This window comes from Bufo gargarizans, chromosome 4 (genome assembly GCF_014858855.1).
Source record: "Bufo gargarizans isolate SCDJY-AF-19 chromosome 4, ASM1485885v1, whole genome shotgun sequence".
Taxonomy (NCBI): domain Eukaryota; kingdom Metazoa; phylum Chordata; class Amphibia; order Anura; family Bufonidae; genus Bufo; species Bufo gargarizans.
The window spans coordinates 470446480-470460852 of NC_058083.1; the positions used below are offsets into that span (position 1 = coordinate 470446480).

The window sequence follows — 14373 nt, forward strand, 5'->3', positions numbered from 1 at the left end:
AGGGCATTTTTTTGTACTGGCACACACTATAAAGGGCATTTTCTATACAGGCACAAGTTATAAGGGTGTATTTTTTGTATTGGCACACATTATAAGGGGGTATTTTTTGTCATAGCACACATTATAAGGGCCATTTTTTGTACTGGTGCACATTATAAGGGGGTATTTTTTTATGGCACACATTATAAGGGCCATTTTTTGTACTGGCATACATTAAAAGGAGGTATCTTTTGTACTGTTGCACATTATAAGAGCATTTTTTGTACTGGCGCACATTATAAGGGGGTATTTTTTGTTCTGGCACACATAATAAGGGTGTATTTTTTTGTACTGTTGCACATTAAAGGAGGGCATTTTTTGTTCTCTCACACATTATAAATCATATTGTGTACTGGCACACATTATAAGGGTGTATTATTTGTACTGGCCACATGATAAGGGGTATTTTTTTGTTATGGCACACATTTTAAGGGGGCAGTTTTTGTACTGGCACACATTAAATAGGGATATTTTTTGTACTGGCACACATTATATGGGGCATTTTGTGTACTGACACACATTATAAGGGGGTATTTTTGTACTGAAACATGTTATAAGGGTCAATTTTTCTACTGGAGCACATTATAAGGGAGTAATTTTGTAATGGCACACATTATAATGGGGTATTTGAGTACTGGCACATATAAGTAGTGTTGAGCGTGAATATTCGAATCGCGAATATCGCCACTTAATATTAGAATATAGTGTTATATATTCATACTCGGGAATAGTGTTAAATATTCTAATCACTAATTTATTGTGAATATATTATATTGCCGATTTTCACAATCAAGTAAACAATGACTGGAGATCAAGAATTCTCAAATTTGCAGTGAATATTCTGACAAAAATTTGCGAAATATCGAGAATTCGAATATTGCCTATGCCGCTCATCACTAATTATAAGGTGGTATTTTTTTATACTGGCACACATTATAAGGGGGCGTCTTGTTGTACTGGCACACATTATAGGGGGGTACTTTTTGTGCTGACACACATTATAAGGGGGCATTTTTAGTATTGGCTCACAATGTAACAGGGTATTTTTTGTACTGGCACACATTATAAACAGAATTATTTGTACTGGAGGCATTATGGTGGGCATTATTACTACTGGGAACTATGGGGAACTTGACTACTAATATGGGCGCTTTGGGGGCCTTATTACTTCTGGGGTACATTGGAAGCATTATTACTACTGGGTTCACTTTTAGCACTAAGTGCACCCTAGCAGAGAATTTTACTATTGGTGGGACTTTCAGGAGCAGTATTACTGTGAGGGACACTGTGTTCACGTTACTATTACTGTCAGGGACACTAAACAGTAATTGTTTAGGGCACTGTGTGCCAATAATTGTTGAAAGTGGCAGGAACAATCTGTGTGGTACTTGTATTTTCAGAATGTTAATCTGTTTCTGCCGTACAGTATTGGGGAGCATTGTGAGTGCAGTATTAGTGGTGGCAGGATGGGGTGTTGAGAAGATGGGGAAGAGAACATCAATATCAGAGCAGATATCACTGGATGTAGTACCAACCGGATTCCCAAAAAGTTGGGACACTAAACAAATTGTGAATAAAAACTGAATGCAATGATGTGGAGATGGCAAATGTCAATATTTTATTTGTAATAGAACGTAGATGACAGATCAAATGTTTAATCCAAGTAAATGTATCATTTTAAAGGAAAAATACGTTGATTCAAATTTTCACGGTGTCAACAAATCCCTAAAAAGTTGGGACAAGTAGCAATAAGAGGCTGGGAAAAGTAAATTTGAGCATAACGAAGAGCTGGAAGACCAATTAACACAAATTAGGTCAATTGGCAACATGATTGGGTATAAAAAGAGCTTCTCAGAGTGGCAGTGTCTCTCAGAAGCCAAGTTGGGTAGAGGATCACCAATTCCCACAATGTTGTACAGAAAGATAGTGGAGCAATATCAGAAAGGTGTTACCCAGCGAATAATTGCAAAGACTTTGCATCTATCATCATCAACTGTGCATAACATCATCCGAAGATTCAGAGAATCTGGAACAATCTCTGTGCGTAAGGGTCAAGGCCGTAAAACCATACTGGATGCCTGTGATCTCCGGGCCCTTAAACGACACTGCACCACAAACAGGAATGCTACTGTAAAGGAAATCACAGAATGGGCTCAGGAATACTTCCAGAAACCATTGTCAGTGAACACAATCCACCGTGCCATCCACCGTTGCCAGCTGAAACTCTACAGTGCAAAGAAGAAGCCATTTCTAAGCAAGATCCACAAGCTCAGGCGTTTTCACTGGGCCAGGGATCATTTAAAATAGAGTGTGGCAAAATGGAAGACTGCTCTGTGGTCAGACGAGTCACGATTTGAAGTTCTTTTTGGAAATCTGGGACGCCATGTCATCTGGACCAAAGAGGACAAGGACAACCCAAGTTTTTATCAACGCTCAGTTCAGAAGCCTGCATCTCTGATGGTATGGGGTTGCATGAGTACGTGTGGCATGGGCAGCTTGCATGTCTTGAAAGGCACAATCAATGCAGAAAAATATATTTAGATTCTAGAACAACATATGCTCCCATCCAGACTTCATCTCTTTCAGGGAAGACCCTGCATTTTTCAACAAGATAATGCCAGACCACATTCTTCATCAATCACAACATCATGGCTGCGTAGGAGAAGGATCCGGGTACTGAAATGGCCAGTCTGCAGTCCAGATCTTTCACCTATAGAGAACATTTGGCGCATCATAAAGAGGAAGGTGCAACAAAGAAGGCCCAAGACGATTGAACAGTTAGAGGCCTGTATTAGACAAGAATGGGAGAGCATTCCTGTTTCTAAACTGGTCTCCTCGGTCCCCAGACGTCTGTTGAGTGTTGTAAGAAGAAGGGGAGATGCCACACAGTGGTGAAAATGGCCTTGTCCCAACTTTTTGGGGATTTGTTGACACCATGAAATTCTGATTCAACATATTTTCCCCTTAAAATGGTACATTTTCTCAGTTTAAACTTTTGTTCCGTGATTTATGTTCTATTCTGAATAAAATATTAGAAGTTGGCACCTCCACATCATTGCATTCAGTTTTTATTCACGATTTGTATAGTGTCCCAACTTTTTGGGAATCCGGTTTGTACTGTATGTAATGTTTTCCAAGTATGTCTTTAACAGTAGAGGTAAATTGTAGAGGTTAGGTTGAGAATTTGGCATGGGAGGTGCCATTTTAATTTTCAAATCAGTCCTCCTGAGAAAGCTGATGCGAAACACGTGTCGGAGTCTCCTTGAGGTGCCACTAGCCGGGTTTGTATTGTGTATATGTTGTGAATCATGGTCTTTTATCTAGGTAGGGGAGCCAAATGGTTTGATTTAGTATTTATTTTTACCGTATTTTTCGCCCTATAAGACGCATCGGCACATAAGACGCACCTAGGTTTTTGAGGAGGAAAATAAGAAAAAATATATTTTTAAACAAAAGGTGTGCTTTTGGTGGGTTTGAACTAATGGCGGTCTGTGCATGACACTATTATGGGGGGGCTGTGGAGGATGTACTGTTATGGGGTGGGGGATTTGTGGATGGCACTGTTATGTGGGGATAAAAATGCCATCCACAGATCCCCCACCATCATAATGCCATTCACAGATTCCCCCCCACCATCATAATGCCATCTACAGATTCCCCCAATCATAATGCCATCCACAGACCCTCCCCCCATCATTATCCCATCCATATATCCCTAAGGAGGGGTTGTAGTAGGCGGGGAGAGCGGCGGGGCAGTGCAGGCACTGTACTCTGGCCCCACCGCTCAGTATGTACTGTATTATACCTAGTGTTAATCATAATATCTAAACTGCGCTCCCCCTGCTCCCCATCTGTGCCATACTTACCGGTACACATGTCACACTCCGTCTCCTGTAGTAAGCGCTAGCGGGCAGGCCGGGCTGCAGGCGGCCGTAACTCACTGAGGTCACGTGCCTGCTCCGCCTGCTTAATTCATAAAGTAGGCGGAGCAGGCACGTGACCTCAGTGAGTTACGGCCGCCTGCAGCCCGGCCTGCCTGCTAGCGCTTACTACAGGAGACGGAGTGTGACATGTGTATTGGTAAGTACGGTACAGATGGGGAGCCGGGTGTCACGACCATGGTCATGGTCGTGACTCCTGTACCGCAGGCTGTTGCCTGCGGTCTGGTTTTGTTGTTCAACCACAGGTGAGTGCCGCTAGTATGTTGCCTCACTTGTGGTTGCTGCTGGCAACATGTTGTTATTGTCAGTATAGCAGCCTGAGCTGTGCTAGGCAGCTTGCTGCTATGTGCATGCCGTTGCACCTGGCAACCTCTCTTTATAGGTGTGCCTTTTATCCGTTTGGTGTGCACGGGGTGTTATATGTGTGTGTGCACTGTGTTGTTCCGTCACTTGCGGTTGTCTGCGGCAACGTGTTCTTTGTGTACATGTGGTGGCAGTGTCTCGGCCTTCTGGCTGGCTCCCAGGACATAGTTGCCACGCAGGTCGTTGCCGGTGGTAACAGCTGCTGTGTGATAGGTGTTTGTTCACTTCTCCTTTATGTGGCTTTTTTCTCATGCGTGGTGTAGGAAGGGTTAAATCCCTTCTGACAGTATGACCACAATGGCTCCTCACGTGGTGTGACCCTCGGAAGAGGGTGCAGCATGCATCGCCATATGTTTGTGGGGTGCATGCGCGTTCTCTGGAGGGAGAGCATTTTGGGGATTACCATTTGAGTGGCTAGTCCCCGCCATTTCTTCACCTTTGCCTGTTTTAATGTCCCCTTACCTTTTTTATTCCTTCACCGTAGTTTGTTTGGTGTGCGGGTGCACACCTTCGGAAGAGGGTGCAGCATGCATCGCCATACGTTTGTGGGGTGCATGCGCGTTCTCCGGTGGGGGAGCGTTTTGGGGGTTTCACCGCTGACGGCACGGTGAGTGGCTTTTCCCGCCATTCCTTCACCGTTGTCTGTTTTGGTGTCCCCTTACTTTTATTCCTTCACCGTTATTTGTTTGGTGTGCGGTCGCACACCCTCGGAAGAGGGTGCAGCATGCAGCGCCATCTGCTTTCGGCCTGCATGCGCGTTCTCCGGAGGGAGAGCGTTTTGGGGATCACCGTTAACAGCGTGGTTGGTGGCTTATTCCCTGCCACCTTACCTTCCATGTCCGTGTTGGTGATCCCTCGTCCCTCTCCATGTTCCTATCTCTGGTCGTCTGCTGGCAGCATTCCGTTAGTGGTCCGGCTGGGTGCTGGTTAGGAGTGTCTGCTGGCAGCGACTGGAGTGGGGATGTGAGTGGAGAGTGGACGCAGTGTCAGTGCGCTCTCCCCGGGCTGTTTCTTTGCTGGTCTCCGGTTCCTGTGTGTTGCTCCGGAGCCTGGCAGTCGGCTCCTGGTTCCTGTGTGTTGCTCCAGGGGCCGGCAGCAGTCCTGGGGAGACGCGCATATTATGACACTGATTCCCCTTCTCCTATCCCCTTGTATTGGTCCCTCTCTGGTTTTCCCTTTTTTTTGTGGGGGGGGGGGCTTTGAGGGGTGGGAGTGTCACGACCATGGTCGTTGTTGCCTGCGGTCTGGTTTTGTTGTTCAACCACAGATGAGTGCCGCTAGTATGTTGCCTCACTTGTGGTTGCCGCTGGCAACATGTTATTGTCAGTATAGCAGTCTGAGCTGTGCTAGGCTGCTTGCTGCTATGTGCATGCCGTTGCACCTGGCAACCTCTCTTTAAAGGTGTGCCTTTTATCCGTTTGGTGTGCACGGGGTGTTATATGTGTGTGTGCACTGTGTTGTTCCGTCACTTGCGGTTGTCTGCGGCAACGTGTTCTTTGTGTACATGTGGTGGCAGTGTCTCGGCCTTCTGGCTTGCTCCCAGGACATAGTTGCCACGCAGGTCGTTGCTGGCGGTAACAGCTGCTGTGTGATAGGTGTTTGTTCACTTCCCCTTTATGTGGCTGTTTTCTCATGCCTGGTGTAGGAAGGGTTAAATCCCTTCTTTGTGAACACTGGGTGTGTCTGTGTGGGTGTGGCTACTTGGGCCTATATAGCCTCTGCTGAGATGAGAGCAGTAGTCAGAGGGGTACTTCAGCCATGGTCTGCTGGAGTCGTCCTCCTGCTTGATACCATCTGCCAGTGAGAGCCACCCTTGTGGTCATAATGTCACGGCTGAGGATGGGGAAAACCCTCAGCCGTGCGATGTTCAGTTGATGTTGTATTCCTTTTGTTATTTAATGCAGCTGTGGATCTGGGTTCCTGTGTGTGTATGTGTGTTGGCTGTGTCCATTTAAGTTTGGTGTGGTAATCAGCGTGTCAGCACAGGGATCCAGTCAGCAAGGCTGTGGCAGGTAGGTGGAACTAGTGCAGTTCACCTGCCATATCCATAGGTCTGTTTTGTACCCTTTCTCCTTGCAGCTTGGCCAGTGAGACTCCTGTTCCTCCATGCCTAGGAGGAACAGGTCGTCTTACCCTGCTCCTTGTTCCAGGGCAATCCTGAGGGCTAGCAGAGAATATTAGGTTCCGGTGTATGATTCCTCCCACCATCAGGGTTGGCTCATATGGTTAGGAGTCAGGGTCAGGTTAGGGAAGCGTTAGGAGGTAACCTGCTCCCTAATTCTGTCGTCCTGGCCGAGCAGCGACCAACATCATCTGGCATCGCACGGCTGAGGGTTTTCCCCATCCTCAGCCGTGACACAGGGAGAGCGCAGTTTAGATATTATGATTAACACTAGGTATAATACAGTACATACTGAGTGGCGGGCCAGAGTACAGGGCCTGCACTGCTCTCCCCGCCTACTACAGCCCCATTCTCCCTCCTCACTAATACATCGCAGTCTGCGATGCTGCAGCATTGCATACTGCAAAGTAAATTGGCAGCATTCGCCCTATAAGACGCAGGGGCACTTTCCCCCCACTTTTGGGGGGGGGGAAAGTGCGTCTTATGGGGCAAAAAATACGGTACTTGTTTTTCCAGCCCACCTTTTCCACTACTTGCATTGCTATATTTGATGTCCCAACGTGTTTTGTGTACTCTCCATGTGGTTGTGTTTGTCTTTGCCAATTTATGCATCTATTTATTTGTTTGATCAATTTCAATAAAGATACATTTTGGATATACATTTTTGAATTATATCTGTGTATATGCTAAGTTCCTGGGTTCGTCCCATCTAAGATCAATTAATTTTCAACTGAGGCAGCAGAAAGGCTAGGTGCACCCCTGGTTGCTGGTATCACTTTGTGATAAACTATTTCTTCATATGTAAGCAATTTCAGAACTTCAAAATAAATAAATGTGGTGACACTTCAAGTAATGTAATAGGTTATGCTTATGCTCAACAACCATTTGGTTCATCTAAGCAGAGTAATAATTAACCACTTCATTACTTGGCAATTTTCTGCTTTTGCATTTTCGTTTTTCACTCTTTCACCTGCCTTTCCAGGGACATAACTTTTTTTATTTTTCTGTTCACATAGCCATATGAGGGCTTTTTTTTGTGGGACAAGTTGTACTTTCTAATAGTCCATTTAGTATTGCATACCGTGTAGTGGAAATGGTAAAAAACACAATTGTGCCATAATTTTATGGGTCTTGTTTTTACAGTGTTCCCTATATGGTTAAACTGAACTGTTAACTTCATTCTCCGGGTCAGTACGATTACTGCAATACCACATTCTTATAGTTTTCCTTGTGTTTTAACTCCTTCGGCCCCTCCATCTTTTTTTAATGGCGGAAGTCGCATCTTTCAAACAGTAGAGACCCGTGGCACATGTATGTGATCAGCCTGGCTGATCGCATACATTTCACCCCTTAGATGCCATGGTCAAATGTGACCAGTGCCACGGCATCTAAGCAGTCCGAAAGCAGGAGCCGCATTCTCCAGCTCTCATAACAGCGTTCCCCGGCTGAGATCAGGGTACCTGTTACTCGGTACTAATAGTAGCCCGAAGCTCCAAGCAGGCTTTGGCAGCTATTAGTGAAATATACCAATACAGGCAACTAGGTGGCAGCATTGTATTGTTATATTGAAAATAATGTGTTCAATGATGGCTATATAGCCATTAATAAACATAATGGACAGTTATAGTCAGCCAAAAAAAAGTTATTACGGGGTTATATATAAGCATATAACTTGCAGAGATTGTGTTAACTATCTATCTATCTATTCCATATCTACTTATCCCATATCTATCTATCTATCTATCTATCTATCTATCATTCTAGTTATCTATCCCTCCATTATCTATCTATCTATTTTATGTGACAAACCCATCTCTTCTACATCTGTTCACACATACTGAACAACACTATTCTGGAACTAAAACAGCAGTTGTCGGCATTATCTTCTAAAAATGACAAAACAAACTTGTATAATAGTGATCACAACATGAGCACTGCACTGCAGAATACTGTATGTTGTCTTGTTACAAGTAATAAAAATAAAAAAAAAGCGTTTGTCAAACAAGGTTCAAAATACTCATGTAGTGCTTTCATAATACGCATTGTAGGTCCGAAGATCCAATTTCTTCTGCAGATAGAAACATAACAGAATAAAAGTACTCACTTGTTTTTAAATTCATCAACCATCCTATGTGCATCTTTGTACTCTCTCTCCAGTTTGGACCGATCTGAAGACAGTTCACGAAGCCTCTGCCGATTCAGATCAATCTGTTCTGCAAAAGCTTCTTCCAGGCCGGAGATCTCATCCATCCTTTGGAAGGTCTCCAGTTGCTTTCTGAAGATGGCATTTCTTTGCTCTAGCACTCTAGCTCGATTTATGTAATTAGCAAACCTTTCATTCAGCTCCTGCAAGTGTTCAAAGCCATGCGCTTGTGATAAACCCAGGCTGCTAAAATCTGCAAGACTTTGTTCATCAAAGCCATCAGACCTTTCATACTTCTGTTTACGAACTTCTCGCGAGTAGCTGGTTTTGTACATGCTATCACTTTGCTAGGAAACCTTTCTCTCCCCAGGCCAAACCAAACTGAGCAAAGTTCTAACAGGCAAATGATAAAACGTGTTGTGTCCCCATGCTCCTGTGCACTGAATGCCATCTGCAAAAACCAAATGAAATTTTGTTGAATACAATAAGCCACATGGGTACTGTTCTCTTCCTTTCCAGTATTTGTCAGCATTTATTTTGTTCCAGGCATAGTAAGTGCTCTGTGTTTTTCTCTGTGCAGAAGCTTAGCTTAACAATAGGACAGACCAAACAAAAGAAATGTATTTGTTTGTATATAACTGGTTCAATTAAAATGTTTAACCAGAGCATTTACATACAATACAAATCCACCCTGAGATAATGTTTAATAGTTAATACGAAAAATGCAGCAAATAAACATAATATAAATCCCTATTCAAACCCTTAACATTTTTTATGTAATTATTCAAAATGAACTTGTAGACAAAGCTTTTTTGAAGGGTCTTTCCACTTTAGTCATTTATGATATATACCCCTGGGACAGCACGAATCAGTACAACCCTTCTCTCTGACCTCCACTCTGGAAAACAAGGTGGCCAGCAGCGTCAGCATACAAGGGAGGACAAAATAAAAAGGCGGCTGCACACATACTCAAGTCAAGCCCACGTATTTCTAAAAAGAAAAAAAATACATTTTCCAAGATTCATAACAGTACGTTCAAATCACAATATAATTATCGAGCAGTGATGGCATGGGATCAAAAGCTCTGCCTGCACCATCACCAGCAGGATTGTCAGCAGAAATCCTAGTGCAATGGCCTGGGATATAAAGACAGAGTTGCTAAAGTCTGCTGCAAATCTGCAACAAAGGTTACACTGTGGATTTCTCCATGATTAAAGTGTACCTAAACTTATAAATACAGTTTATAAAAACTTATTGTAAATGCCCTAAAATGATTTTTTTCTGATATACTTTATTTATTTTCTTTGTTTTCCATGTTTTCTTTGTTTTCCAAGTCCAGCATTATGTAAGACCAATGGCCCAAGTAGGTTAAAGTTGGCTGTTCATACACTGGTATAAAAGCCCTCTCCCTCTGCCATACCTCCCAACTTTTAATAAACACAAAGAGGGACAATACTGTAGCTATGCGCTCTGCTGCAATTTTTTTTAATACTAAGCCACATTTCAAACTCTGCCTGATACATATCTATCCATACCCAATCCTGCCCAGTCCTCTTAGTGCCCCCACGCAGATGTTGTATCTACATTGTGCACCCTTCACAGTAGTTATGCCCATTGTGCCCCTCACAGTAGTAATTCCCACATTGTGCCCCATCACAGTAATTAGGCCCACATTGTACCACCTCAAAGTAGTTATGCCCACATTGTGCCCGCTCATGGTTGTTATGTCAACACAGCAGTTATGCCAACATTGTGCTTCTTGACAGTAGTAATACCGCACCTTTCAGTAGTCCCTCCTCTGTTAACGTGATCAGAACACATCCTGCGCTCCCCAGCAGGTACAATACGGACCACAATACAGACACTGAAACCCAGGGCCATCCCATCGGACCTGGACAATTGGAAGGTTTGCCTCTGCTCATGTGAGAAACCTAGTGATGTTGCTAAATATATACAGTTGTCAAGCAGAGAGAGTTTATTTTTTTGCACTGGGGCTTATGAGCCTTTATTTATTCACTTTTTTTGCATTAAAATAAGAAAGATAAACCTACTGATCTTTTACCCTAAGTTCACACCTGAGCGTTTTACAGCGCGTTCAAACGCGCTGTAAAACGCTCAACACGTGAAAACCAATGCTTCCCTATGGCCCTGGTTCACACTTGAGCATTTTACAGCGCGTTTGAACGCGCTGTAAAACGCCCGACGCATAAACAAGTTCTTGAGCTTTTTTTGGGGCGTTTGTCGCGCGTTTTGGCCCATAGACTTCAATGGGAATATTTTGCGCGTTTTTGATACTGAAAACGCGAGTCCGAACGCACGTTTTGGATTTTGCAACATGCTGGAAAAGGCCCAACCCCAGGTGCAAAGCACAGTTTTGCAGAGAATCCAGCATGGAGGAGTCTGTGTGTGACACTGAAACCCTCATCAGGCTGGTGCAAGGCAAACGCTGCCTGTATGATACGCAGGATGCCAACTACAAAAACAGGAGGAGCAGGCAGCAGGCCTGGGAGGATATTGGCAAAACCATCTGGCCAGATTGGCGAAGTTTCACCAAGACAGTGAAACAGGGAAAAGGTATTTCCATGTGTGTTTAAAATGTGAAAAGTAAACTCCTTGTGTGCAGTGGTGTCCCAACTATATGTAATAGCCCTGGCCAGCTCTACCTGCAGCCCTCCAGCTGTTGTCAAACGCCACCTCCACAAATGCTGGCCTGTATTTTACTTGCTGGAGCCTGTGCAGGCATGCATGGAGTTGGATTTTAGCAACAGCTAGAGGGACGCAGCATCACCATCCCTGTTCTTGTATATGGGCACTCAGTGGCCTTAGTTTACAAAGAATGATGTGCACATTACCCTGTTCTATAGTGTCCCCTCACCCCTTTAAGTTTTTAGTACTGTCCTGGTTCACCCTCCCCCACATTCTGGTACAATGCAATGGCCCAGTATGTTCAATTTGCAGTGGTTCCACTGTCTTGTGCCAGACTGCGCTCTTTCTCAATCCGCAAATGTAGTGGCATTTTGAAATGTAGGCCTAATTTTGGGTTGAGGGATTTGAATCCTAAGTTGTTATTGATATTGTGTACTTTTTCATATTAGACTGTTTGTGGCCTATGGGTGGGCAGGCATATTTTAGGTGCTTCTGGTTCTAACGTGCCAGTATTGGGCACCTTGATGGGATCCATTATTTCACCCTCCTTGGCTTATATTCTACTGGCCGAGTATTGGCCACTTAAATGGGACACATGATTTCGCCCACATTTATAACCCTTGTTAATGGGCGACTATTGATGGCCACTATAGGGGCATCCTCAAGGGGCACTATATAGGTGAAAAAAACGAAATGCACAAAAGATCGTTTCAAATTTTGTAATTTAGCCCTAGTAATAAACAACCAAATTTGAAAATAAAATAATATATAAACACTCTTTTCAGAAGAAAAATATAAATTAACATAAACTTAGATGGCTTCCAATTGCCAGGGTAACGCCCCATGTGGTGACAAAAAATATGCGGTGAAGTGGTCCCGGACAGCCGCACCGTGTCGGTTCCCACGCACACCGCTCGGATTAGGACTCTCAAAGGAATGGCTGAGGGAATCTTCTAAATTAAAGCCATCCCGTACACTGACAAAATCATGCAGAGCACACGCTGCCTTCACGGCCGAGATGGCGGTCTCCAATTTTAAATGAATGGGAGAATGGAGAAAGCGCCATTTGTTAGCTAAAATGCCGAAGGCGCACTCCACCACCCTGCGTGCCCTTGTCAGCCGGTAATTAAATACCCGCCTGGCAATGGAGAGTCCCCGGCTGGAGTACGGCCTCATCAGATGCTCCCCCAGCGCAAAGGCCTCGTCCCCCACAAAAACAAAGGGCATAGCCGGATAAGTGGTCCCAGGCAGTGTGGTGTTCCCCGGGAGGTCCAGCTCATTATTATTGAGCATTTGCCCAAAGGCAGAATGCCCCAAAACAGCTGAGTCTGAGCTGCTGCCGTAGGACCCCACGTCAATGTACCTGAAGCAATAGTTTGCATCACACACCGGAAAATATTTTTATAATTAAAAAATTGACTCCCGCTCCTGATGGGCTTCTTAACGCGGATATGCTTGCCGTCTATTGCGCCGACAGTTTGGGAAATTGCAGGATTCTAAAAACTGATCCGCAATTTGCAGCCAGTCCTCCTTCTGTGGTTGGGCCATCACAGCAGGATGAAGGACGTCCAAAATTGCCACGCAGGTTTCCGGGACGATCATACTGGCTGTGGACTTCCCGATGAGAAAGGCGAAGTGTAGACTGGCCAATGACTGTCCGGTAGCTAAATACCTGAAACAAATGTAAGAAAATAAAGAGACATGAACGGATGCTTTTTATTTCTTTTTTCATAGTCAACACTATCAAAGGCAAATGGAAAAGCCTGAAAGACGCCTTTATCCGCCATCGGCGCAAAGAAAGGGAGCAGAGGAGCGGATCGTCCCCAGGCGCACGCTCCAGTTATGTGCATGCAGAACAAATGTCATTTTTGATACCGTGCACGGAAATGCGGAGGTGAGTCAAGGGCATACACATTGAGGAGAGGATGTGGTATGACATGACATACATTCAATTTCATATGGGGAACATACTTACCTATATTTTCCACTTCACAGCACCGATAGTAGCTGGGAACACAGCCAGGCGCAAGCTGATGAGGAAGAGGACGAGGGCACAATCATGGACAGTGAGCCCGGACCATCTATGGGGCCAATGGGTCCTCCAGGCCCCCCACCCACTCCGAGTTTCGTGAGCCCCATGCAGACTGTCCAAGCCGGCTCAGAGGCAAGTCGGCAGCCCCGACATAAAAGGAGGAGAACATAGAGGCATGAGGACAGGCCAATAGGGTGCCTGGATGCCCTGGCACATCCTGTGCCAAAACTTAGCAGTGATGCCTATTTTCTCCTCAGTCTAGAGGAGAAAATGCTACATGTGCCGAGAAATCTGGTCACAAAAGTAAGGGAGGAGGTGACTAACACCATTGATAAGTATTGCATCCCTTATGAGATAGCAATGTCTATCAGTGCCCCACAGCAGGCCCCACAGCAGGCCCCACAGCAGGCCCCACAGCAGCCAGCACAATATGGGCAACAATATGGGCCACAATATTGCCCACAATATGGCCCACAATATGGCCCACAATATGGCCCACTACATCCCCAACATGCACAACAACACCCTCACACATACCCAGCACACACATACACACAAAGTAACATACAACACCCTCTTGACACATGGCAGACACAACACACGTCATACCCATATCCCTCTACAAGCACGGGCCCAAGCACCTCCACCATCACCACCACTGAAATGCCACCCGCCAATCAGTCTCACGGAGCCAGAGGCAGAGTTTTCAGGGCCGCAATATGAAACCCTTTGAAACTTAGAAGAGGGAAATTCTCCGGCTCAAGGGTTTTGGAGCCAAAAAGGGCACTTATATAGAAAAATGTTTCTAATATTTTTATGTTATTTATACTAAATTGCTCCTTTGTTTGTAAAACAGAGTTAACACATTTTTTTTGGAAATGTATGATGTTAATACATTCACCAAAGTTAAAAAATTTGAAGCAACTGTTTGGACTATTTTTGGAAAGTGAGGGGTAAAACATGGCCAAATGTGGATACATGATGCATGTATGGGATATCTATGCCACACGTTGACAACATACACATCACATACCCCCCGCACAAACACTCATACATCACAAACAACAAGAGAAACACGGCGAAACTC

General features: G+C 44.6%; 1 protein-coding gene across 1 annotated transcript in view; it reads right to left on the bottom strand.

Moving 5' to 3' along the window:
- Positions 1-8943, bottom strand: part of BFSP1 (beaded filament structural protein 1) — a 43043-nt gene extending 34100 nt beyond the window's left edge. Inside the window, exon 1 of the mRNA XM_044292458.1 lies at positions 8570-8943. Within this exon, the coding sequence (XP_044148393.1) occupies positions 8570-8943 (374 nt within the window). The remainder of the gene's footprint in view (positions 1-8569) is intronic.
- Between the last annotated feature and the right edge of the window lie 5430 nt (positions 8944-14373).